We start from the raw sequence: 25,086 nt of genomic DNA, 5'->3' as shown, positions 1-25,086 counted from the left end.
AATTTTTAAGGTGTTTGTCTAAAATTTTATTGTAACTTACTCTAGAAGTTGTAAAAAAAAAATTTTTAATGTAAAACTTTTTTTTTCTTTTCTTCCTTTCTTTTTCCTTTTCTTTCCTCTCCTCTTCTTCTCCCTCACCTCACTACTCGCTGCTCGCCGGTGCCGAAACCTCTGCCAGCAGCAGTAGAAAATTTTTATTTTTTTTGCTTTCTTCTCTCTTTCTTTCTCTTCTCCCTCTCCTCTCATCCTTCCTCCCTCCCCCGTCACCCCCCTTCGGCGTTCTGGTCACGTGATCGAGGGAGGGGGAGGGAGGGAGGAAAGAAAAGTGGTGGGGGAAAGGAGGAGAGGGAGAGGAAGAGGGAGAAAAAAAGGAAAAAAAAAAACCTCTACCAACGCAGGAAGAGCTGCCGGCCGATGGTGGCTGACGGCGGAGATGAAGGTGGGTTGAGGTGGGAGAGGAAGAAAAAGAAAGGAGGAAGGGAAATTTTTGTGTTTTTTGGGTATTTTGAAGTGTGTTGTTTAATAATTTTGAGAAGTTTTTTAAAATTATTATAATTAAAATTGTTAAAAAAACTTGTAGACGAAAAAATGGGCAAAAAACCCTTTGCCAAATAGGGTCGTAAGTTGGTAGCGGGATTCTACTATTCAACAAACTTTACCATTTCCTTCATTCTTTCCTTCTTCTTCTTCCGATTCTCTCTTATTTTCTTCTTCTTCTTTCTTCCAATCAAAGACGATTTTCGAAGGTTAACAGTCAAGTGGCTGGTGAGGATATTGAGAGGTCTTCTTTGTTTACTGTTTAAGGTAATCCCTTTCATGTTTAAGTTGTTATAGTTTTATTTAATGAAAGTTTGATGGATAAAGTGAGTTTTGTGGTTAGAGCAATATCTGGGTTTCAGGTGTATTGCTTAGTTGCATATGGCTTTGATGTAGTTGACAATGAATATTTCTTTAAATGATCAGATTTGTAAGATTAAGGCGTGACTGCAGAATTGGTCATAATTAAAGCATTAGTTGATTCTCCGAATGTGTGGCCATGAGATATATTCTGAAATTTTGAAGTCGTTCATGTAGTTGGCTTTATTACATGTTGTTTTTGAGTTTTTGTTGCCATTTGAAAACTTGGTTGGAAATGAAAATTAAGGTTGGATGGTTTGGGATTGGGATAATCTCTTGTATATCTTGGTATTGAACTTGTAATTAAGGATTAGGCATCGTAAATAGAATGGATTCTCGATAATTACATTTAAGACAAACTTGGATTTCATTAATTTCACGATAACAGACAGCCATGTACAGTCTTAAAAAATTGGTCATAACTTGGTGTAAAAATATCAGAATTGAGTGATTAAAAATTGGTCATAACTTTATGTAAAAATGCCAGAATTGAGTGATTTTGGTTGTGTTTGAAACTTGATTCATAAGCTTGTCCAATGGTGTAAAATTTAGATTCTAATTCTTTAGCTATTGATACTAGAAAATTTGGGAAGTTGATTGAAATTCATCTTGCAGTATTGGAAATGTTTTGACACTTGTGGGAAAATAGGCCAGTTTATGTTCGAGTCAAAGAATAGTGTCTTCTAGGGATTCTTTAGTATTAGGAGTCTAGTTTTCAACTATATCAAATTTGTAGTTTTTTGATGTACATAGCTAAGTTATATTTGTTTAACTAATCACTACCACAGTTGGAAATCATATCTAACAATGCTGCTTTCAACTAGGTTCTCATCTTATAGGTGTGGGAAGTTCTATATTTCTTGGTTCATGGGCCTTGAGTTAAGTAATTTGGGATTGTTTATATGTGGGGAGGACATGAATTACAAGGATTACTTGAATTATGCTGGGTATTGGTTCGTTTATGTAAGGTAAGTGGTTTTGCCACTCGCTACATTTTCAATTCAAATATTATGGATGAAAATAGCTTCAACTGCTTATGTTAATATGAAATTTGGCATGGGTAAGAATATATTTATTGCTTTTGACATATAAATAATTATGATGAAGATGAATTATCATATGATTTGTTTCTAGATTATGAATGCCATGTATCTTCTGCACTATGAGCTTGTGGTTTCTTGGTTATTATTTTTGGAACTAATTCCACCACTTCTATTTATCTAGCCTACCTAGCGAGACAAATTGCTAGGAATTTTTTGTCTATCAGACCTACCTAATGGGATATAAATTTGACAAACTGTTTGTGATTGATCCGGTAGGCAAATCTGGTGGTATGGCTGTTTTCTGGAAGGATGATCTCAAGATTAATAGAATTCTTTATACATATTTTACCATTGAACTATTGATCGGTGACACTGATAGGAATTATAGCTGGTGGTGTGTGTGTGTGTGTTTATGCTAATGCTGATGACACTGTCAGGAAAAATCAGTCGGACATTATAACTCATAGGAAGCAAATTTGGGGTGACAATTGGATTATCATGGGGGACATGAACGATATAACGTCTAACACAGAGAAGTGGGGTGGTAACAGTAGACCAGACAGTAGTTTTAGAGTGTTTAGGAATTTCATTAATAAGAACCAGCTTATAGACTTGGGTTTTGAGGGAGTGCCCTGGACCTGGTGTAATAATTGGAGTCCAGGTAGCGTAGTAAGGGAAAGGCTAGATAGAATATTATGCAACAAAAGATGGATGGATCTATATGAACAAGCCAAGTGTAGTCACCTTTTCAAGGAAGCGTCTGATCATTGTATACTACTGCTGGATACACAACCCGAAAAGAGGAAATGGAAGAAATGTTTTCAGTTTGACAGGAGATGGATTGAATATGCAGGAGTGGAGGAAGTCATCAGTAAAGCTTGGAAGTGGGAGCAAGAAGGATCCAGACTTTACAAACTGCAACAGAAGATAAAAAAGTGTAGGTTGGCATTATTGGAATGGAACAGGAAACTCCAAAAAAATACAAAAAGGGATATTCGACGGATACAAAAGGAACTTAAGGTGGCCCAATGTAGTCACATGGATACCAGGAAGGGAGAACTTGCTAGGCTAAAAAAGAATCTGGGGGAAGCTTACAGAAGAGAGGAACTCTATTGGAGTCAGAAGGCTAGAGTAAAATGGCTATAGGAGGGGGATAAGAATTCCTCATACTTCCATGCATGTGTAGCTACTAGAAGGAAGAAAAACAACATATCTACACTTCAAAGGGAGGATGGGAGTTGGTGTGATTCTGAGGAGGCAGTGCAAGAGGAGATAACTGACTATTTCAGAAAGATTTTCACTACCTCAAATCCAAGAGATGGGGATGAGATCCTGAGGAAAATTCCATAGACTATCTCTGACCAGATGAAGAGAAGGCTAATCAGACCAATATCTGAAGTAGAGATAAATGAAGCAGTTTTCTCCATGCATCCCAATAAAGCACCTGGACCTGATGGTATGCCCCCCTTCTTTTTCCAAAAATACTGGACTATCATTAAAAATGATGTGATAAATGCTATCCTGAGTTTTTTTCATTCTGATAAAATGTTGAAAGCCTTTAATGAAACTCTCATTTCTCTGATCCCTAAAGTAGAGCATCCAGTTTTTGTGTCTCAGTTTAGACCTATTAGCCTGTGTAATGTGGCTTATAAGATCATCACTAAGATTCTTGTTAATAGACTGAAACCTATACTGGGACAGTGCATAAGCCAGAATCAATCAGCTTTTGTGCCTGGACGACAAATCATTGACAATGTTCTCATGGCCCATGAATACATCCACTGGTTGAATGGAAAGAGAAACGGGAAAGAAACATATATGACAGTCAAATTTGACATGTCTAAAGCATATGATCGTGTAGAATGGGATTTAATAGCCAAATCATGGGAAAAATGGGTTTCTATAGGAGATGGGTTGGGTGGATTATGGAGGGCATAACCACTGTTTCCTATAGTGTGAACATAAATGGAGAGAAAAAAGGCTATATTAGACCCACCAGAGGAATAAGACAAGGAGACCCTCTATCCCCTTACCTTTTTCTTATCCGTGCAGAAGGCTTTACTAGCCTCCTAAATTTGGCCAAGGACAGACACCTAATTTCTGGCATGAAAATTGCTCACAAAGGTCCTAATCTAACCCATCTATTCTTTGCTGATGACTCTTTAATCTTTTGTAAAGCAAGTGTGCAGGAAGCAAAAGTTGTTGTTCAGGTGATAGAGGAATATGGGACAGCTTCTGGCCAAGTGATCAATGCAGAAAAATCTTCTATTTTATTCAGTAAGAACACAAGGGAGGAAGTGAAACAGCAGGTCCTGCAAGTTATGGGTGGAATGCAACAGGTCAAGAAGAGTCACTACCTGGGGTTGCCTATGGTGATTGGAAGATCAAAGAATGCAGTGTTCAAATATATCAAGGATAGGATTACAACCCGGACCGTTGACAGGCCTAATTGCTACCGACTTGAGTAGCACTTCTTTCCTTGCTAGGCTGAGCAATCTTTCCTTCCAACTCTAGACCCGGATCCGACCCGGATCCGTCAATTTTTTAGGGGTCTGGGTAGGAATATAATTCCATTATCCGGACCCGAATCCGGATCCATTTTGTCAAACAAAAAATGGGTCGAATACGGAATACATCATTCCGGCCCGTATTTGACCCGTATCCGGATATAAAATAGATATATATATATACCAATAATATATCCCAAATTTATACCCCAAATTTACTTCTATACCCCAAAGGCTCAAACAACTAAATATTATCCACGGACATGCAGAGCCTTTGGCATATACAACACCAGTTGCAAAAGCATGAATTTGAATCTTACAAAAAGTATTTATCAATGCTAAACATTATATCTTGAAGATGTTAATTAACACATGCAATATAGCCCAGCTAAGACTTTAACCAAGTGACAACATTGAAATAATGCTTGTTGGACAAAATTAAATTGACCTTTCTTAATAAAAAAAATAGTACTTTTTCTAATTTTGTTGTAAAACAGGTTTCAACTATTTTTTCGGGCAGACCAGGACCCGGATCCGGATTCGGGTAGATCCGTCAGATCTGGGTCCGGAACATAGAGTAGAAGACCCGTTGAGTAAATGGGCCAGATACGGAACCGGTATAGTATAACGGATTCGGGTTCGGAATAATGAATTCCAGCCCGGATTCGACCCGTTGACAGGTCTAGTAGCAATGGCCATGCCAGCTTATGTAATGAACTATTGCAAGTTGCCAAAGGAGCTCTGTAGAGAAATTAGTAGAGGAATGGCAAAGTTTTGGTGGGGTGAGGGAGAAGATAAGAGGAAAGTGCACTGGGTTAGTTGGGGGAAACTCTAGGAGGTAAAGGGAAAAGGGGGATTGGGATTTAGGGATATAGAGAGTTTCAATGATGCCATGCTAGCCAAACAACTCTGGAGGATAGTGTCCCAACCAAATTTGCTGGTAAGCCGGATTTTGAAATCCAAGTACTACAAAGCGAAATCATTATGGGAAATGGAACCTAGGCCGTCAGATTCATGGATGTGGAGAAGCTTACTCAGCTCAAGGTATACTTTGGAATCAGGGATGAGGAAAAGGATTGGTGATGGAAGAACTGTCAACATCTGGAAGGACAGATGGCTGCCAGAGGGAAGGGAGGGAAAGGTAAGGACAGTTAGGACTGGGGCAGGTGGGGTGCAAAAGGTGAGTGAGCTTATAAAGAATGGGGACTGGGATGACAAGTTGTTACAGGAGATATTTCAGGAGAGGGATGTCCAAGAGATCATGACAATCCCCATTAGTAAAACAGGGAGAAGGGACAAAATGTACTGGGTGGGGAATGAGAACGGAGTTTATAGTGTGAAGTCTGGGTACATGTGGGTGAAGCAGATGAACAAGCAAAAGCGACAGGAAGACGGGGGAGAAGCAAACCACAACAGGAATATGCAGGGGTCTAGAGTGTGGAAGGAGCTATGGGGGCTCAATATGAAGCACAAAATTAAGCATTTCATATGGAAGTGTTTAAGAGGAGTACTACCAGTCAATGAAGTAGTGATGAGGAGAACGGGAAAAGGTAGTCGTATGTGTATCAATTGTGGAGAAGGTGTGGAGACGTTGGAACACATGCTGTTTAAGTGTGATAGGATAGCATTGATCTGGAAAGCTGCATCGTTACAGTGGGATGGACTAGAGGGGCTTAAACATTCCTTCTGGCATTGGTGGGAAGAACTGATGCAAGCAACTAAAAGGGAGGATGGGCGTGACCATATTATCTTGATAGCAAACTTGCTGTGGCAAGTTTGGAAAGCAAGGAATGATAGGCAGTTCACGAGGGTGGAAAGGGACCCTTTCCTCCCAGTTAACAAAGCTGTGGCAGAGTGGAGAGAATACCAAGAAGCCATAAGGACCCTGACTGGGAACGAAGGGACGGGAGTTAAAGTAAGGACCGACTATGGAGAGTGGAAACCCCCAGAAAGAGGGTGCATCAAGCTCAACACAGATGCAGCTTTCAACAGAAACGCGAGGAAGGCAGGTTGGGGAATAGTTGCAAGGGATGCCAGTGGGAGGCTGATAGCAACATGAGCTGTCCCAAGATCATGTAGTAGAAGTGCCAGGATGGAAGAAGTGTTGGCAATAAGGAGAGCACTGGAGATAGCTATACTAGAAGGCTGGGAAAGGGTGCAGATTGAATCAGATTGCAAGGAGATTGTGGACAAAATACTGGAAAAGGATTGGAATGATAAGTGGATTGGGTTGATACTGGAGGATATCTCTGCGATGAGTTGTGCGTTTGAGAAATGTTGCTTTTCCTTTGTCACAAGGAGCTGCAACTTTGTTAGTCATTCTTTGGCACAGGTTGCCACTAATTGTTTTAAGGAAACCTCTTGGAGGACCTCCTTCCCTGTCTGGCTGATGAATGCAGCCAGGGAAGATATGGTGAGCAGTTGCTCAAACTGACGTAGCAACATTCTGTTTAAATGAAATACTTTTGCCGCTTTTGGAAAAAAAATAATAGGATATAAATAATTAGAAACATTCTATTTGGCCTACTTGACGGGATAGATAGTAAGGACTAAATGTCCGATTATTGATAGAGATCAAGACTTCATGAGTTTATTGTGATTAACTATTAACTATTGAATTGGTATGATTATGTGCTCTTATGGTAAAAATAACTATAAAATAAACCATGAAATAAATAACTGTACTCTTATGATACCAAAAACCATGAAATAAAATATACTAAAAAGATGTAAAATAAACACTGATCAAGGGGCATACCCCTCAAGTTATTACAGAAAAATGAGCAAGGTAACTGTAAGTTATACAAGTATCAACTGGGTACCTTTTATTTAGGCGCTATGAAGCAAGCTATAAAAGAATACCTGAGATTTGTGAAAAATAAATGATGAAATTCCATGTTTTATTTAAGTAATTGAGAGATTATTTTGGAAGAGTTATTTACTCTCTCTTGTCATGCTTTTCAATCATCATTTTAGCTTTTCAACTATCACTTATTTTAGATGCATCACAATACAAAAAAAAAAAGTTACAGTGAATATTAACAAAACAATTCTCCAATTAACCAATTGACATTAATAGTTACAACAATGTGATGGTCTCTCTCCTAATTTATTTGTAGAAGAGACTCGACTGGGTTTTCACGGGGAAGGGAACTAGCAATTGTATTACCAATTAAGTTAACTTATGGCGAACCTATAGTCTTCTGAAATATGGAGTTTGTTTTCTTTCTGCCTTCGTTTATTAAAACTTGACAAGAGGGTGTCATTTCGCTCTTTATTTTTGGGCAACCATCTTAGCGAAAATTGATGTTGGCACAGTTTTATTTTTATTTTTATCTTTTTTTTTGCACCAATATATTAGCAAGTTTTCATTGCATGTTACTAATTTTTCTTGGCTGCAATTATACTCGTACTTCGATTTTTTAACTGCGTCTTGGTCTGTGGTATTGACTGGCTGACTTCATATTCGGTGCTCATCCTGATGTCTTCTGTCCATTTTTCCAGCAGAAGTGATTTGTCGCCGTAGAATGTCTGGCAATGGTGCGGGTGGCTGCGGGCACCGGCTCCGCGGGGGCCTAATAGAGCGGAGGAGTATACCCCGGCCCCATCCCTCATCCCGTCACCCGCTAAAAAATATATATAAATATATATGTATGTAATCATATATAATATTTAATTTAATTAATTATAAATTTATGATAATAATATTATTAGTTATATGTATTATATAATGTCTATTAGTATATGTAATATAATTGATGTTATCCATTATAGTAAAAATTATATATGTTTACTAATATAAATTGTCAGTTAGTTATAGGTGGCAATGCGGGCGGGTGCCCGCGCGGGGGTTAATGGGGAGGGGGTTGGGGCGGGGGGTGTGGAGGAGGCGGGGGGTTATTCCCCCCGCATAGAAACGGGGCGGGGGCAGGGGCGGGGGAGTGTACCCCCACCCCATCCCCAACCCCGTCACCCGCTTTAAAAAAATAAATGTATAAAATATATATATAATATATAATTTAATTAGTTACCAACTTATGATAATGATATTATTAGTTATATGTATTATATAATGTCTATTAGTATATATAATATAATTGATATTATTAATTATACTAATAATTATATATGTGTACTAATACAAATTATTAATTGGTTATACTAAAATTACTAATACATTTATACTAAATCTCTAATTACACTTAATACAATAATATTTTTTCTTAAAAAAAGCACAAGTACAATAATGAATTAGTGATTGTATTTGTGCCAAAAGTGAAAACTTGACTACTGTAGTTATATTTATTTCATCATGTTGGATTGTATTCAAATATTTTTTGTTTGATTGTTTTTATAAGTTTCAATTGTAAAATTATAATGAATAATAATTTGATGATGTGTTAATATTTTAGTACTTGATTATTTGCTAAAATTTAATCATAATAAAATTATATAACAAATTTTTATTAGCCCCGCGGGGGAAGCGAGGTGGGGACAGGGCGTGGGGAGCAGGGGACAGGGGATGGGGCGGGGGTGGGGGATGGGGGAGGGGTCCCTCGCCCTGTTGCCATCCCTAGTTAGTTATACTAAATTTATTAATATATTTATACTAAATTCCTAATTACACTTAATACAATAATACTTTTTTTTTCAAAAAAAAAAACGCAAGTACAATAATGAATTAGTGATTGTATTTATGCCAAAAGTAAAAATTAGGCTACGTTAGTTGTATTTATTTCATCATGTTGGATTATATTTAAATAAATTTTGTTTGAGTGTTTTTATGAGTTTCAATTGTGAAATTACAATAAATAATAAATTGGTGATGTGTTGATATTTTAATACTTGATTATTTGTTAAAATTTAACTATAATAAAATTATATAATAAATTTTTATTAATCCCGCGAGTGGCCTGCGAGGGAAGCCATGCGAGGCGGGGCGGGGCAGGGCAGGAGGAATTAGTGGTAGCGGCACCCTCGCCCCATCCTTAGTAATAAACCCAAGTTTTCACTGATACAAGAATTCCCGGTGGCCCAAAAGACAAGATCATTAAAGTCAGTCACTAGATTCCTGCTATATATGTTGATGTGGTTCCCTCATGCATATTTGGTGATAAAATTGGGGAAAAAGCAGAGTGGGAAACTAGTACTAAAGTAGAAAATGACTTCAAAGTAGGAATGGTAATGGGGTCTCACCCCGCGCGGCCTCCCATCACCAGCTTCCCCACCCTGCTTTCTAGCGAGTGCCTGTAGGTGCTAATAGAAATTTGTTTTTTTTTTATTATAAAAAGCGAAATTTTATTAGTTCAAAATAATGTCTACAGCAAGTGCAGTAGCAATAAAATTTTGAGGAAAGTTCCTCCATATGCAGTCACAAAAAATGGAACAAGCATGTTTAGCAAAACAATGGGCTGCATTGTTCAACTTTCTAAGCACTCATGATGCTTCCCAAATTGCAAAACTTTGTATGTATATGAGAATATCATCGACAAATATTCCACAAGCTGATGTATTCGAGTCTGTATTTTGATTCATTTTAATAACTTCTTGACAACAGAAATTTGTTAAGTGTAAAAGAATAGAAGTGTAATTGGTAATTTAATATAAATGTACAAATATAACTAATCAATAATTTGTATTAGTATAAACATATAATTATTAGTATAACTAATATATATATATATGTTTTAGGCCAGGAATGGGGTGGGGACCATGGGGTTATACTCCTCCATGCCCCACTCTATTTTTTAACCAGAGGAGAAAATAAGCCCTTAGCCCGTCCCATCCCAGGCCCATCAACCCCCCACGGGTCATCCATCTCAGTTACCATTCCTACATCAAAGTCTTCCAAGCCGATTACTTGAAGAACCTTGAAAGTGATGGACATCATGATTTATTATTCAGTATGTATAAAACATGTAATTTATGCTTTAAGGACGAGACATAAACTCTCTCTTGCAGTGGCACAATTCCTAACTATAGCCATTTAAAACGTACATTCAAAATTCATACAAGAGTTTGTCTATAGCAGTTTGAATAAAGACACATAAAAATTAGAAATCTCCCCTTCTTTGACAATTTGTTTAACTCAGTACTTTATATATTGTTATTCAATTGTTATTAAGTTAACAATTTATTAGTTTGCCTCCTTTAATGTGGGACTTACACCTATATGAATACTTAGGGATGGCAATGGATATGATTACCCGCCCCTAGGAGGAGGGAGTAATGGGGTGGGGGCGGGGTTGGGGTTTTTCCCCTCCCTTCCCGGCCTTAAAACGGGTGGGAAAACATACGCCCACTTTGTCCCTCGCATATTAAATTATAATGGTTGGCTAATCTCTAACTAGTGATGAGTTTTAACTATCAATTTTATGATTTTGTTTGGAAATATAGTCGTCATGCATAGTTAATAAGGAATCTGATACTAGACGGGACCCCTTAAACCAGGAAAGTAAATAATAAGTAAGAGAGGGAATGCATAAAAGTTAGGAAGTGGGTCGCAGTCGGACTACCACTAGTTAGTATAGGCGGTTGAACCAGCCATGTATAAACAGAATATAAATAAAATGTAAAAACAAGTTAGTGAGTTAGCTCAGGCGATATAACCCGCCATGTATGGTTAGTATAATCAAAATAAATAAAACAAGTAAATGAATATGAATATAGGCGGCTCAACCGACCATTTGTTTGAATATAAATCACAGAATATAAGAATAAGAAAACTTACAAGGATATGAAGCTTGTGAGCAAGCCCTTTTGTTTGATGAAAACTAAAAACTAAAAATCTAAAAACTAGTTTGTAGAGAGAGGGAGGAGAGTTTCTTCAAGCTAGAGAGAGAAGTAGCTTTGAAGAATTGGTGTAAGAATGGTGTTAGAATGGTCTTTTGAATGTGTTGGGTTTGAGGGGTATTTATAGCAAAATTTCCGTAGTACTAGAGTACCCGCTACAGTGGTTTGCTACAGTGTCACTACAGTATCGCTACAGTGCGACGTTTGTCTTTTGTTGCCGTGTTTGCACAGTAACTTGCCGGACTGCTACAGTGATTCCGGTGCTACAGTAAAACTGATTTTTTCTGAATTTTGTTCCGATTGAGCCAACTTGAATGTTTCTAGAAGCATTTGTTCAGCAAATTATTGCTGATAATTCTTCTAATGCTTCTTTGATCCATTGTTTGTAATGTCGTGTATTTACTCCTCGTTTCTCAAGTAAATACTTGTTGAGAACCATTCTTTGTATGTATCTTCTCTGTATGAAGCATTGCTCCTTCAAAGTTTGTATGGAGTAATTTGATTCTTTTACTCCAACGTGATTGTACTTGTGTATGTGGTAGATAGGAATTCTTTCACCGGTGTCTTGGTTAAAGAATATACTATCAAAGTTTCTGATTCTGAATTCTTTGTGCTCGTTTTCCAAGTAGTGATATTCTGTCCAGAGGCGTGAGAATGCATCGTCCCTGAGTTTGACTTGGAAGGATTGAGTAGTAGGATCTTAAGGAATTAGGAATGGATTTTCTTCTTCTTCAGTTTCCTGAATCCAGTTTATTGTCGAAGTCTCATCAATTGCTTGGAATTGATTTGAGATTGTTTCATTGGGCACCCAATTTGAAGTAGATTCCGCAGATATCCAGTTTGAGGATGATTCCTCAAGGATCCACTCCCAATTAGCTTGATTCTGATTGGATGATGTTTGACTTTCATTAGTTTGATTACCGGATACTTCTCCGTGAGAGGTTTGTTGCCAACTAGAGTATCCATCGAAGAGACAGTTTTTCTCTTCTGGATTGTATGATGATGAACTTCCTTCACTTGCCATGTTTCTGCAAAAAGAATTAGTTAGTTTAAAAAGTTGGGATATTATCCCTTAGATAATTTGGAAAGGAGTCAATTGGTTGAGAAATGATGCTCCTAAAATGATATGGTTAGTCAAATATTTGGTCAAAAAAGAAGGTATTTGAGAATTTGTTTTTATGAGGAATTCTAAATGTTGGATAGGAATAAGTTTTTCAGGAATATAGTTTTGGTCTGACCCTGTATTAACTAGGGCTTTTGTTTCGATTACATAATTATTAATAATTAGTAATCGTGTATGGATCAATTTTTCCTGAAATAACTGAGAATTTTTATTCATGTTCCTAGGGTTAAAGGTTTCTTTTTGTAAGGATATAGGTTGAATAAGGAATCTGTCAAGAATTTCCTGGAAACCATAAGTTTTTGGTTTACAAGAATTTTGTCTTGGGATTTTTCCTGGAATGTTAAAGAAAAGACCCTCTAAAGGATTCGAAGTTTGGTTCAAGTAAGGTTGTCTTATTTCAAGAATATCTTCAATGATGCTGAAAAGAAGGTTCCGTTTTTTGGTCATCTTATTGACCACATGTCCTTCTTTTTCATCTTCATCTCTGGTGATTGGGAAGGAAGATGTTGAAATATAATTGTCATAATCTTCCTTTCGTTCAGATTGGATAATATCTGATTCGATCAGAGGATTTGAAGGTTGGGTTATATGTCTAGGTTGATGGGTTTTGGAAATGAATAAGGCTAGTTGTTTTGTAGAAGAGAAAGGATTTTCAAGTCTTTCTATAGATTTGGGCTGTTTGTTGGGTCTTTTATGGTAGCTCAATGACCCAAACTGTTTGTAAAAGGATCCAAGATTTCTTCCTTGGAACTGTTCTTCTGTTGGTTTGGGAAACCAGTTTGCTTGTTGGTTTTGTCCACAAGTTGTTTCTTCCCAAGACTTAATCTTCTTGTATTGTGATTCAAGAAGACCTTTGAAGAAATCTTTGTTGTGAACTTTGTCTTTGTCTGATTTCATCAGGAATATGTAATGATATCTTCTGGAGCTTGGGAATAGTTTTGATAAATCCTCTTGGACAATTCCAGAATCACCATCAGATGTGATATTGAATAACATTGTTTCTGGCAGGATGTTCCCATCTTGTAGATCAGATTCATCCCTTTTGGTTGTGACTAGAATATCGTGAATAATATTTTCATTTTCAATGATGAGATGTTCTTCCCACCATCCTTTGAATTGCCCAATAAATCCTATGAATAAGACATGAGCAATCAGTTGATGGCAGCCTTGTAATGTTTGATTAAACATAACTGTGGTTGTCATCTGTTGAGATGTTATAGGAAGATTGTATCTGAACATTTCATCTATGCTCCATTCATAGATGTCTTCCTTGTTGTATGAGTGTTGAAGTATATTGGGTTTTATCCTGAAAATATCAAAATGAATCATTTGGGGGTGGTATAGATTTTGGATGTTTTTTCGGTTGGGAGTATAATTTTGTAAAAAAGAGTTTGAATATGATTTATTTAGAGTAGAAGACCCTTGAAAGTTTTGTATGGCATTGACCAAGGAGGTTTTTTGAATTTCGAACTCTTGTTTGGGTAAAGGAATTGGAAAGTTTTGTTTAATCCAAAATTTTTGGTCTTTTAAAGGTCTGAAAAGCAAGTTTGAGAAATAGTCATCTAGAAGAGGAGGTTTCGGGATAAGTTGGGTAAAGAGATTGAATAGGTATTTTTCTGGATAGATTGTAAGAATCTTCTTGGCATATGTTGTTTCTTGGCCAATTCTGATCTCAATCTCATGAATGACCAATTTTGCCAGTGAAGGCTCAGCCTGAATTTCTTGTTTGGCAACAGATTTTGCTGAGGAAGACCTTGTACGAATTTTTCGTTTGATTCGTCTGATAGCTTGCCATTTATTTCTTGTTAGTCTGATTTTGCCGAGGAAGACCTTGTATGAATTTTTCGTTTGATTCGTCTGATAGCTTGCCAAATTTTGAATCCTTTAAGAATTTTTCGTATGAATTTTTCGTTTGTCTCTGATACCAGACGGGACGAGGGGTTAGCCCCTTAAACCCGGAAAATAAATAATAAGTGAGAGAGGGAAGGCATAAAAGTTAGGAAGTGAGTCACAGTCGAACTGTCACTAGTTAGTATAGGTGGTTGAACCGGCCATGTATAAATAGAATATAAATAAAATGTAAAAACAAGTTAGTGAGTTAGTTCAGGCGGTATAACCGGCCATGTATGGTTAGTATAATCAAAATAAATAAAACAAGTAAATGAATATGAATATGGGCGGCTCAACCGACCATTTGATTGAATATAAATTACAGAATATAAGAATAAGAAAACTTACAAGGATATGAAGCTTGTGAGCAAGCCCCTTTGTTTGATGAAAACTAAAAACTAAAAATCTAAAAACTAGTTTGTAGAGAGAGGGAGGAGAGTTTCTACAAACTAGAGAGAGAAGTAGTTTTGAAGAATTGGTGTAAGAATGGTGTTAGAATGGTGTTTGGAATGTGTTGGATTTGAGGGGTATTTATAGCAAAATTTTCGTAGTGCTACAGTACCCGCTACAGTGTTTTGCTACAGTGCCGCTATTGTCCGCTACAGTGCACGCTACAGTGCGCCGTTTGTCTTTTGTTGCCGTGTTTGCACAGTAACTTGCCGGACTGCTACAGTGCTTTCGGTGCTACAGTAAAACTGATTTTTTCTGAATTTTGTTCTGATTGAGCCAACTTGAATGTTTCTAGAAGCATTTGTTCAGCAAAATATTGCTGATAATTCTTCTAATGCTTCTTTGATCCATTGTTTGTAATGTCGTGTATTTACTCCTCGTTTCTCAAGTAAATACTTGTTGAGAACCATTCTTTGTATGTATCTTCTCTGTATGAAGCATTGCTCCTTCAAAGTTTGTATGGAGTAATTTGATTCTTTTACTCCAACGTGATTGTACTTGTGTATGTGATAGATACGAATTCTTTCACCGATGTCTTGGTTAAAGAATATACTATCAAAGTTTCTGATTCTGAATTCTTTGTGCTCGTTTTCCAAGTAGTGATATTCTGTCCAGAGGCGTGAGAATGCATCGTCCCTGAGTTTGACTTGAAAGGATTGAGTAGTAGCATTTTCAGGAATTAGGAATGGATTTTCTTCTTCTTTAGTTTCCTGAATCCAGTTTATTATTGAAGTCTCATCAATTGCTTGGAATTGATTTGAGATTGTTTCATTGGGCACCCAATTTGAAGTAGATTCCACAGATATCCAGTTTGAGGATGATTCCTCAAGGATCCACTCCCAATTAGCTTGATTCTGATTGGATGATGTTTGACTTTCATTAGTTTGATTACCGGATACTTCTCCGTGAGAGGTTTGTTGCCAACTAGAGTATCCATCGAAGAGACAGTTTTTCTCTTCTTGATTGTATGATGATGAATTTCCTTCACCTGCCATATTTCTGCAAAAAGAATTAGTTAGTTTAAAAAGTTGGGATATTATCCCTTAGATAATTTGGAAAGGAGTCAATTGGTTGAGAAATGATGCTCCTAAAATGATATGGTTAGTCAAATATTTGGTCAAAAAAGAAGGTATTTGAGAATTGGTTTTTATTAGGAATTCTAAAAGTTGGATAGGAATAAGTTTTTCAGGAATATAGTTTTGGTCTGACCCTGTATTAACTAGGGCTTTTGTTTCGATTACATAATTATTAATAATTAGTAATCGTGTATGGATCAAGTTTTCCTGAAATAACTGAGAATTGTTATTCAGGTTCCTAGGGTTAAAATTTTCTTTTTGTAAGGATATAGGTTGAATAAGGAATCTGTCAAGAATTTCCTGGAAACCATAAGTTTTTGGTTTACAAGAATTTTGTCTAGGAATTTTTCCTGGAATGTTAAAGAAAAAACCCTCTAAAGGATTCGAAATTTGGTTCAAGTAAGGTTGTCTTATTTCAAGAATATCTTCAATGATACTGAAAAGAAAGTTCTATTTTTTGGTCATCTTATTGACCACATGTCCTTCTTTTCCATCTTCATCACTGGTGATTGGGAAGGAAGATGTTGAAATATAATTGTCATAATCTTTCTTTCGTTCAGATTGGATAATATCTGATTCGATCAGAGGATTTGGCGGTTGGGTTATATGTCTAGGTTGATGGGTTTTGGAAATGAATAAGGCTGGTTGTTTTGTGGAAGACAAAAGATTTTCAAGTCTTTCTACAGATTTGGATTGTTTGTTGGGTCTTGTATGGTAGCTCAATGGTCCAAATTGTTTGTAAAAGGATCCAAGATTTCTTCCTTGGAACTGTTCTTCTATTGGTTTGGGAAACAAGTTTGCTTGTTGGTTTTGTCCACAAGTTGTTTCTTCCCAAGACTTAATATTCTTGTATTGTGATTCAAGACGATCTTTGAAGAAATCTTTGTTGTGAACTTTGTCTTTGTCTGATTTCATCAGGAATACGTATTGATATCTTCTGGAGCTTGGGAATAGTTTTGATAAATCCTCTTGCACAATTCCAGAATCACCATCAGATGTGATATTGAATAGCATTATTTCTGGCAGGAAGTTCCCATCTTGTAGATCAGATTCATCCCTGTTGGTTGTGACTAGAATATCGTGAATCATATTTCTGTTTTCATGATTAGATGTTCTTTCCACCATCCTTTGAATTGCCTAATAAATCCTATGAATACGACATGAGCAATCAGTTGATTGCAGCCTTGTAATGTTTGATTAAACATAACTGGGGTTGTCAGTTGAGATGTTATAGGAAGATTGTATCTGAACATTTCATCTATGCTCTATTCATAGATGTCTTCCTTATTGTATGAATGTTGAAGGATATTGGGTTTTATCCTGAAAATATCAGAATGAATCATTTGGGGGTGGTATAGATTTTGGATATTTTTTCGGTTGGGAGTATAATTTTGAAAAAAAGAGTTTGAATATGATTTATTTAGGGTAGAAGACCCTTGAAAGTTTTGTATGGCATTGACCAAGGAGGTTTTTGGAATTTCGAACTCTTGTTTGGGTAAAAGAATTGGAAAGTTTTGTTTAATCCAAAATTTTTGGTCTTTTAAAGGTCTGAAAAGGAAGTTTGAGAAATAGTCATCTAGAAGAGGAGGTTTCGGGATAATTTGGGTAAAGAGATTGAAGAGGTATTTTTCTAGATAGATTGTAAGAATCTTCTTGGCATATGCTGTTTCATGAACAATTCTGATCTCAATCTCATGAATGACCAACTTTGCCAGTGAAGACTCAGCCTGAATTTCTTGTTTGGAAACTGATTTTGCCGAGGAAGACCTTGTATGAATTTTCCGTTTGATTCGTCTGATAGCTTGCCATTTATTTCTTGTTAGTCTGATTTTGCCGAGGAAGACCTTGTATGAATTTTCCATTTGATTCATCTGGCAGCTTGCCAAATTTTGAATCCTTTAAGAATTTTCCGTATGAATTTTCCGTTTGGCTCTGATACCAGACGGGACGAGGGGATAGCCCCTTAAACCAGAAAAGTAAATAATGAGTGAGGGAGGGAATGCATAAAAGTTAGTAAATGGGTCGCAGCCGGACTACCACTAGTTAGTATAGGCGGTTGAACCAGCCATGTATAAACAGAATATAAATAAAATGTAAAAACAAGGTAGTGAGTTTGCTCAGGCGGTATAACCGGCCATGTATGGTTAGTATAATCAAAATAAATAAAACAAGTAAATGAATATGAATATCGGCGGTTCAGCCGACCATTTGATTGAATATAAATTACAGAATATAAGAATAAGAAAACTTACAAGGATATGAAGCTTGTGAGCAAGCCCCCTTGTTTGATGAAAACTAAAAACTAAAAATCTAAAAACTAGTTTGTAGAGAGAGGGAGGAGAGTTTCTTCAAGCTAGAGAGAGAAATAGCTTTGAAGAATTGGTGTAAGAATAGTGTTTGAAATGTGTTGGGTTTGAGGGGTATTTATAGCAAAATTTTCGTAGTGCTACAGTACCCGCTATAGTGGTTTGCTAAGTGTCGCTATAGTACCGCTACAGTGCGACCTTTGTCTTTTGTTGCCTTGTTTGCACAGTAACTTGACGGACTGCTACAGTGCTTCCGGTGCTACAGTAAAACTAATTTTTTTCTGAATTTTGTTCCGATTGAACCAGTTTTAATTTTTCTAGAAGCATTTGTTCAGGAAATCATTGCTGATAATTCTTCTAATGCTTCTTTGATCCATTATTTGTAATGTTGTGTATTTACTCCTCGTTTTTTAAGTAAATACTTGTTGAGAACCATTCTTTGTATGTATCTTCTCTGTATGAAGCATTGCTCCTTCAAAGTTTGTATGGAGTAATTTGATTCTTTTACTCCAACGTGATTGTACTTGTGTATGTGGTAGATAGGAATTCTTTCACCGGTGTCTTGGTTAAAGAATATACTATCAAAGTTTCTGGTTCTGGATTCTTTGTGCTCGTTTTTCAAGTAGTGATATTCTGTCCCGAGGCGTGAGAATGTATCGTCTCTGAGTTTGACTTGGAAGGATTGAGTAGTAGGATCTTCAGGAATTAGGAATGGATTTTCTTCTTCTTCAGTTTCTTGAATCCAGTTTATTGTTGAAGTCTCATTAATTGCTTGGAATTGATTTGAGATTGTTTCATTGGGTACCCAATCTGAAATAGATTCCTTAGATATCCAGTTTGAGGATGATTCTGCAGGGATCCACTCCCAATTAGCTTGATTACTAGATATTTCTCTGAGGGAGGTTTGTTGCCAAGTAGTGTATCCATCGAAGGGATAGTTTTTCTCTTCTGGATTGTATGATGATGAACTTCCTTCTCCTGCCATGTTTCTGCAAAAAGAATTAGTTAGTTTAAAAAGTTGGGATATTATCCCTTTATAGATAATTTGGAAAGAGCCAATTGGTTGAGAAATGATGCTCCTAAGGTGATATTGTTAGTCAAATACTCAGTCAAAAAGAATGTATCCGATAATTGGTTTGAATATTTGGAAATTTGAATTCAATATCAAGTTTAGGATTATTGGTTATTTTAAGGAATTCTAAAAGTTGGATTGGAATAAGGTTTTCAGGAATATAGTTTTGGTCTGACCTTGTATCAACTAAGGCTTTTGTTTCAATTACATAATTATCAATAATTAGTAATCGTATATGGATCAAGTCTTCCTGAAATAACTGAGAATTGTTATTCAGGTTCCTATGGTTAAAGGTTTTTTTTTGTAAGGACATAGGTTGAATAGGGAATCTGACAAAAATTTCCTGGAAACCATAAGTTTTTGGTTTACAAGAATTTCGTCTAGGGATTTTTTCTGGAATATCAAAGAAAAGACCCTCTAAAGGATTCAAAATTTGGTTCAAGTATGGTTGTCTTATTTCAAGAATATCTTCAATGATGCTGAAAAGAAGGTTCTGATTTGTTGTCATCTCATTGACCACATGTCCTTCTTTTTCATCTTCATCACTGGTAATTGGGAAAGAAGATATTGATATGTAATCTTCATAATCTTCCTTTTGTTTTGACAATTGGGCTGCTAGTCTCAAAATATTGGAATTTTGATTGTATTGGAAATGTTGGGTTGTGTTTCTGGGTGGATGAGTTTTGGGAATAGATAAGGTTAGCTGTTTTGTGGGAGAAGAAAGGGTTTTAAGACTCATATGTTTGGACTTTTTATTGGGCCTTGTATGGTAGCTTGATAGCCCAATCTGTTTGTAAAAGGGTCCAAGATTTCTCTCCTGGGACTGTTCTTCTGCGGGTTGTCTGGGAAACCAGCCTATTTGTTGGTCCTGTTCACAAGTTGTTTCTTCCCAAGACTTATCGTTCATATATTGCGAACCAATAAGGCTTTTGGAGAAATCTTTGTTGTGAACTTTGTCTCTGTCTGATTTCATCAGGAATATATATTGATATCTTCTGGAGCTTTGGAATAGTTTTGATGAATCATCTTGGACTACTCCAGAATCATCATCAGATATGATATTGAATAACATTGTTTCTGGCAGGATGTTCCCATCTTGTAGATCAGATTCATCCCTGTTGGCTGTGACTAGAATGTTGTGAATAATATTTCTGTCTTCAATGATGAGATGTTCTTCCCACCATCCTTTGAATTGCCCAATAAATCCTATGAATAGGACATGAGCAATCAGTTGATTGTAGCCATGTAATGTTCGATTAAATATAGTTGCGGTTGTCATCTGTGTCATAGGAAGATTGTATCTGAACATTTCATCTATGTTCCATTCATAGATGTCTTCCTTAATGTATGAGTGTTGAAGGATATTGAGTTTTATTCTGAAAATATCAAAATGAATCATTTGGATTTTTTTTTGGTTGGGAGTATAATTTTGTAAAGAAAATGATTTATTTAGAGTAGAAGACCCTTGAAAGTTTTGTATGGCATTGATCAAGGAGGTTTTTTGAATTTTGAACTCTTGTTTGGGTAAAGGAATTGGAAAGTTTTGTTCAATCCAAAATTTTTGGTCTTCTAAAGGTTTGAAATGTAAGTTTGAGAAATAGGGTTTTGGAAGAGGAGTTTTTGGGATAAATTGGATAAAAAGATTGAAGAGATATTTTTCTAGATAAATAGTAAGAATCTTATTGGCATGGGTATAGGTTGCTTCTTGGTCAATTTTGATCTCAACTTCATGAATGACCAATTTTGTTGAAGTAGATTCTGCCTGAATCTCTTGTTTGGTGACTAATTTGTTCAGATAAGACCTTGTCTGAGTTTTCCGTCTAATGCGTCTGATAGCTTGCCGTTTATTTCTTGTTTGAATGGAAGGATGATCAATTCTATTCTTCCAAGAATATAAAGGCTGGATATATTTCTTCTTGAATTTCTGGATTTTCTGACTCCATTTGATGGGTCTGATGGCTCTTGGAATATCGATTCGAGATCTAGCCAGTTTTGCTAGATTTGATTTTTCAGATATTCCTTGTATTTGAGACTGTCTCTTTTCTTTGTTGAAGATCCATGTCTCCTCTGTTTGTCCCTTGTATTTGCTGGATGACCATGTTTTCTCTGTATAAGATTCCATCTTGAGACTTGGGTACTCAACATTAAGTACCTCCAGCTTATCAAACTGTAATTGTTTGTAAGTTATAAAAGAATATATAGATAATTTAGGAATTTCTTCCTGATTTGCAGAATTTTCCTTTGGATTTTTTCGAGAAATAAGTTTGCTATAGGAAGGGAGGTTAAATTCATGGGACAAGTTTGAAATAGATGAATACGAAGAATCAATATTTTTATTTTCAACTAGCTGGGGTTTTTGTTTAGAAAGAATAATATTTGTTTGGGGATTTTTAATCACCATAGACTTGGTAATAGGTTGAGAAGAATTTTCAGAAGTTTCCCTGTTAAGAATTGATTTGAAGAAATCAATTTTTGTTTGAACATTTTTATTAGTTATAGGTTTGATACTAGGTTGATTTTTGGTTAAGACATTTATTGAGAAATATCCTATGTCTAAGGAATTTCCTATGTCTTTTCCAATTATATTAATGCTAGTAGATTTAATAGAATTATCAATTGGTTGTCCGGAAATCAAAAGTTTTGAAGTTTCAACAGATTCTTGGTTTGGTAAATCTATTGGATTTAATAGATCCGAGGGAGAATCTGGTAGATCTATATTTGCTGGGTTTATATAGTTTGATTTTGATGGATCTATGGATTCTAAAAGTTCATAAGAGGATTATGGTGTATGGGTTGTTTGAGGCAGGTTTATGGATAGATCTAGAGGTTCTTGTGTAGAATTTGTTTGAGATAGATCTATAACTTTTGGCTTTGTTTGAATTGGATTTACGGGATATAAAGTAGAACCCCGAGGTTTTGACATAGAGGATGCAGGTTTTGAAATGTTTTGAACTGGGGTTTTGAGTTCTGGTGCAGACACCTTAGATGTTTGAGACTCATACCAGTCAAAGAAATGAATGTTTTGCTTTGTTTTTCTTAAAAATTCATAAAAGTTTTCTTGTATATTTTTTCGGGTTTCTCCCTGATATTTGTCAAAAAATTGTTTTCTTATAAAATGATTGTGATTTGCATAGAATTCAGATCTAAGTGTTTGTTCGTCAATTTGAAATTCAGAAGATTTGTTTTCTAATTTTCTATGTATAAGGATTGATTGTTCAATCTGATTAATTCTAGTTTGAAGGTCATTTAAAGGTTTGTTGTTTAAAGAAAAATTGGGAGAAATAAAGTATGCTTTAACAGATGAAGTCATAAGTAAAGATAAGCAAAATAAATAAAAAATTAAACACAGAAAAAGATTTAAACAACTTATAATCCTCTTCCCTTTGGCACAGAATCCTTTGGGATCCATGGAGGATAAATCATTTTTCTAAACAGATTGTAAAGGATAGTGTGAAAACTACAAGAAAAGATCTAATCTTTTGAAAAAGATTGACTATACATGACGACCATATTTCCATCATAATAAAGATAGTAAAATAAACCTACGAGAATAGATCTATATCTTTTGAGAGAGATTAACTATGCATGATGACTATATTTTCAAACAAAATCATAAAATTGATAGTAAAAACTCATTTTCCCTGGATCTGACCTCTTGACACTTCCCCGTCCTGGAGTACGTCCCAAGAACCTTAACACCCCTACAGAGCCAAATCCCATGGTCTTACCTGGACCGGATGCTAGAACTTACTGGTTCCATGTCCTTTAATAAGATCCAGAGTCATGAAATTTAGACTATCAAAATTATAATATAACTTGAATACATTAGATAGTAATCACGAAATTAACCAATCTCATCTAATCAGATTTAAACTTGTAGATCTATACTATCAGTAGCATAAATAAAGAAAGATGGTAATCACGAAGTTAATAAATCTCATTAGGAAGATTTAAACCTGTAGATCTACACTACCAATATCATAATAAGTAAAGAAAGATAGCCATCTCCCCACTTCCCCCTCTGGCTCTGATACTAGACGAATCAGATGAATTAAAACAAGTTAGTGAGTTAGCTCGGGCAGTATAACTGGCCATGTATGGTTAGTATAATCAAAATAAATAAAATAAGTAAATGAATATGAATATAGGCGGCTCAGCCGACCATTTGATTGAATATAAATCACAGAATATAAGAATAAGAAAACTTACAAGGATATGAAGCTTGTGAGCAAGCCCCTTTGTTTGATGAAAACTAAAAACTAAAAATCTAAAACTACTTTGTAGAGAGAGGGAGGAGAGTTTCTTCAAGCTAGAGAGAGAAGTAGCTTTGAAGAATTGGTGTAAGAATGGTGTTAGAGCCATTTCTTCAAGTCTCATTCTCTCTCTAACTTGAAGAAACTCTCCTCCCTCTCTCTACAAACTAGTTTTTAGATTTTTAGTTTCGTAGTGCTACAATACCACGCTACAGTGATTTGCTACAGTACCGCTACAGTGCGCGCTACAATACATTGTTTGTCTTTTGCTGCCGTGTTTGCCCAGTATGTGACGCCCCCGCTTCTCCCAAGGGCGAACCCTAGGGTATCGGCGGAACACCTGCCTAACTCGCGCCAGGACTCAAAATTTCAAAACAATAAAACTAGATAAACCCACAAGCGTACTATTCACTATATATCTAACGCCAAAAGAGTTCTATTTACATCTTCAAAAGTATCGAGTCAAACCACTCTAATACATTATAATAACAACCAGCAGAAGGTAGACCCTAATGAGGGTCCTTATACAAACCACCAAAACAAAAACAAACATCCTAACTGTCCAACTATTACAATCAAACCTAACTATACTAGTGAAGGTGCCAAGAAGTTCCCCGCGTCGTCCCCTGCTAAGGAAAACAAAGGAAACGGGGTAAGCTAGAAGTTTAGTAAGTCAACAGGGATAAAAGCGTAAAATTTCACATTTAAAGAAACAGCTATTCACAAAATGTCAAGTCGAGTGCAAAAGTAACAATACAAAGGAAGGATACAGGTTGGCTCCAAAGCCAAGTCATTTGCCATGCGTGATCTCCTGTCGACACTCCGTCGACCATAAATAAGGTCCGTAGAACTCCACTTGTACACCCACCGAACACCTTATCACCCTCACTGGCCAGTCACCTCACAAACTTGCCCGGGCGAACGAAATCACAAACTTGAGCTTGAGTCACAAGTTCGGGTCACAAACTTGGTTCACATGCTCAGTGAACCGGATTCACAAATTTGGTGACCTCAGACTAAGTTGGACTGGCTTCGACCAAGCCCTGACCGGCTCGAGTAGTCCACCTAGGTCGGAAGATCAACCCCAACTTACAAACGTCACCCCGAGCTACAAGCTCAAGGGGTTCAAACCCAAAACTATTCATGTATACACATCTCATAAAGAAACATAGGTACAAGCTAGGGTTTAGGTCGAGTGTGATAAAGTACACCCTCAACTAAGTTCCCCTTTTAATCACATCAAAACACATAAGCAGTTTATACACATAAATGGCCTGAATACTTACTCAAAATATAAAAGTGGTACAAGAACAAAATCACTTCGCGCGTGTTTGCTAGTAGTGGGCCCCACCGGCTCCGCCTAGCTCACCACTGTCTGAAATAGAAGATTGTATCACATATTATCACAAACGGCCACTAACATGCCCAAAACAAGTAAAACGGCAAAATCGGCACATGCAAGTGCGGAAACGGCAAAATGGGCGCGCGCGCGCGCGGAACGGCAAACGGAAATGGCCAAATCTGCCGTCTCAAACCGTTTTGATCAAAAGTTAGGCTAGGAATGTCAGATCAAGGTGAACGAGACACCGTTTCGAAGCTATGAGGAAGGGCTACAATTCTCATGAAGACGCCTTAAGCTAGATCTGAATGGAAGCAGGTCAAAATTATGGAAAACAG

At 36.5% G+C, this 25,086-nt stretch overlaps 1 protein-coding gene across 1 annotated transcript; it reads left to right on the top strand.

The window, feature by feature from the left end:
• Positions 1-1,704: 1,704 nt before the first annotated feature.
• Positions 1,705-4,408, top strand: LOC140016053 (uncharacterized). The gene is made up of 5 exons (XM_072068985.1): positions 1,705-1,865; positions 2,378-3,071; positions 3,306-3,396; positions 3,496-3,858; positions 4,119-4,408. The coding sequence occupies exons 1-5, from the start codon at positions 1,705-1,707 to the stop codon at positions 4,406-4,408; spliced, it is 1,599 nt and encodes a 532-aa protein (XP_071925086.1).
• The last annotated feature ends 20,678 nt before the right edge of the window (positions 4,409-25,086 follow it).

This window comes from Coffea arabica, chromosome 1e (genome assembly GCF_036785885.1).
Source record: "Coffea arabica cultivar ET-39 chromosome 1e, Coffea Arabica ET-39 HiFi, whole genome shotgun sequence".
NCBI lineage: Eukaryota > Viridiplantae > Streptophyta > Magnoliopsida > Gentianales > Rubiaceae > Coffea > Coffea arabica.
Note: the sequence above shows the minus strand (reverse complement) of the source record. Positions and strands in the feature narration are given on the sequence as shown.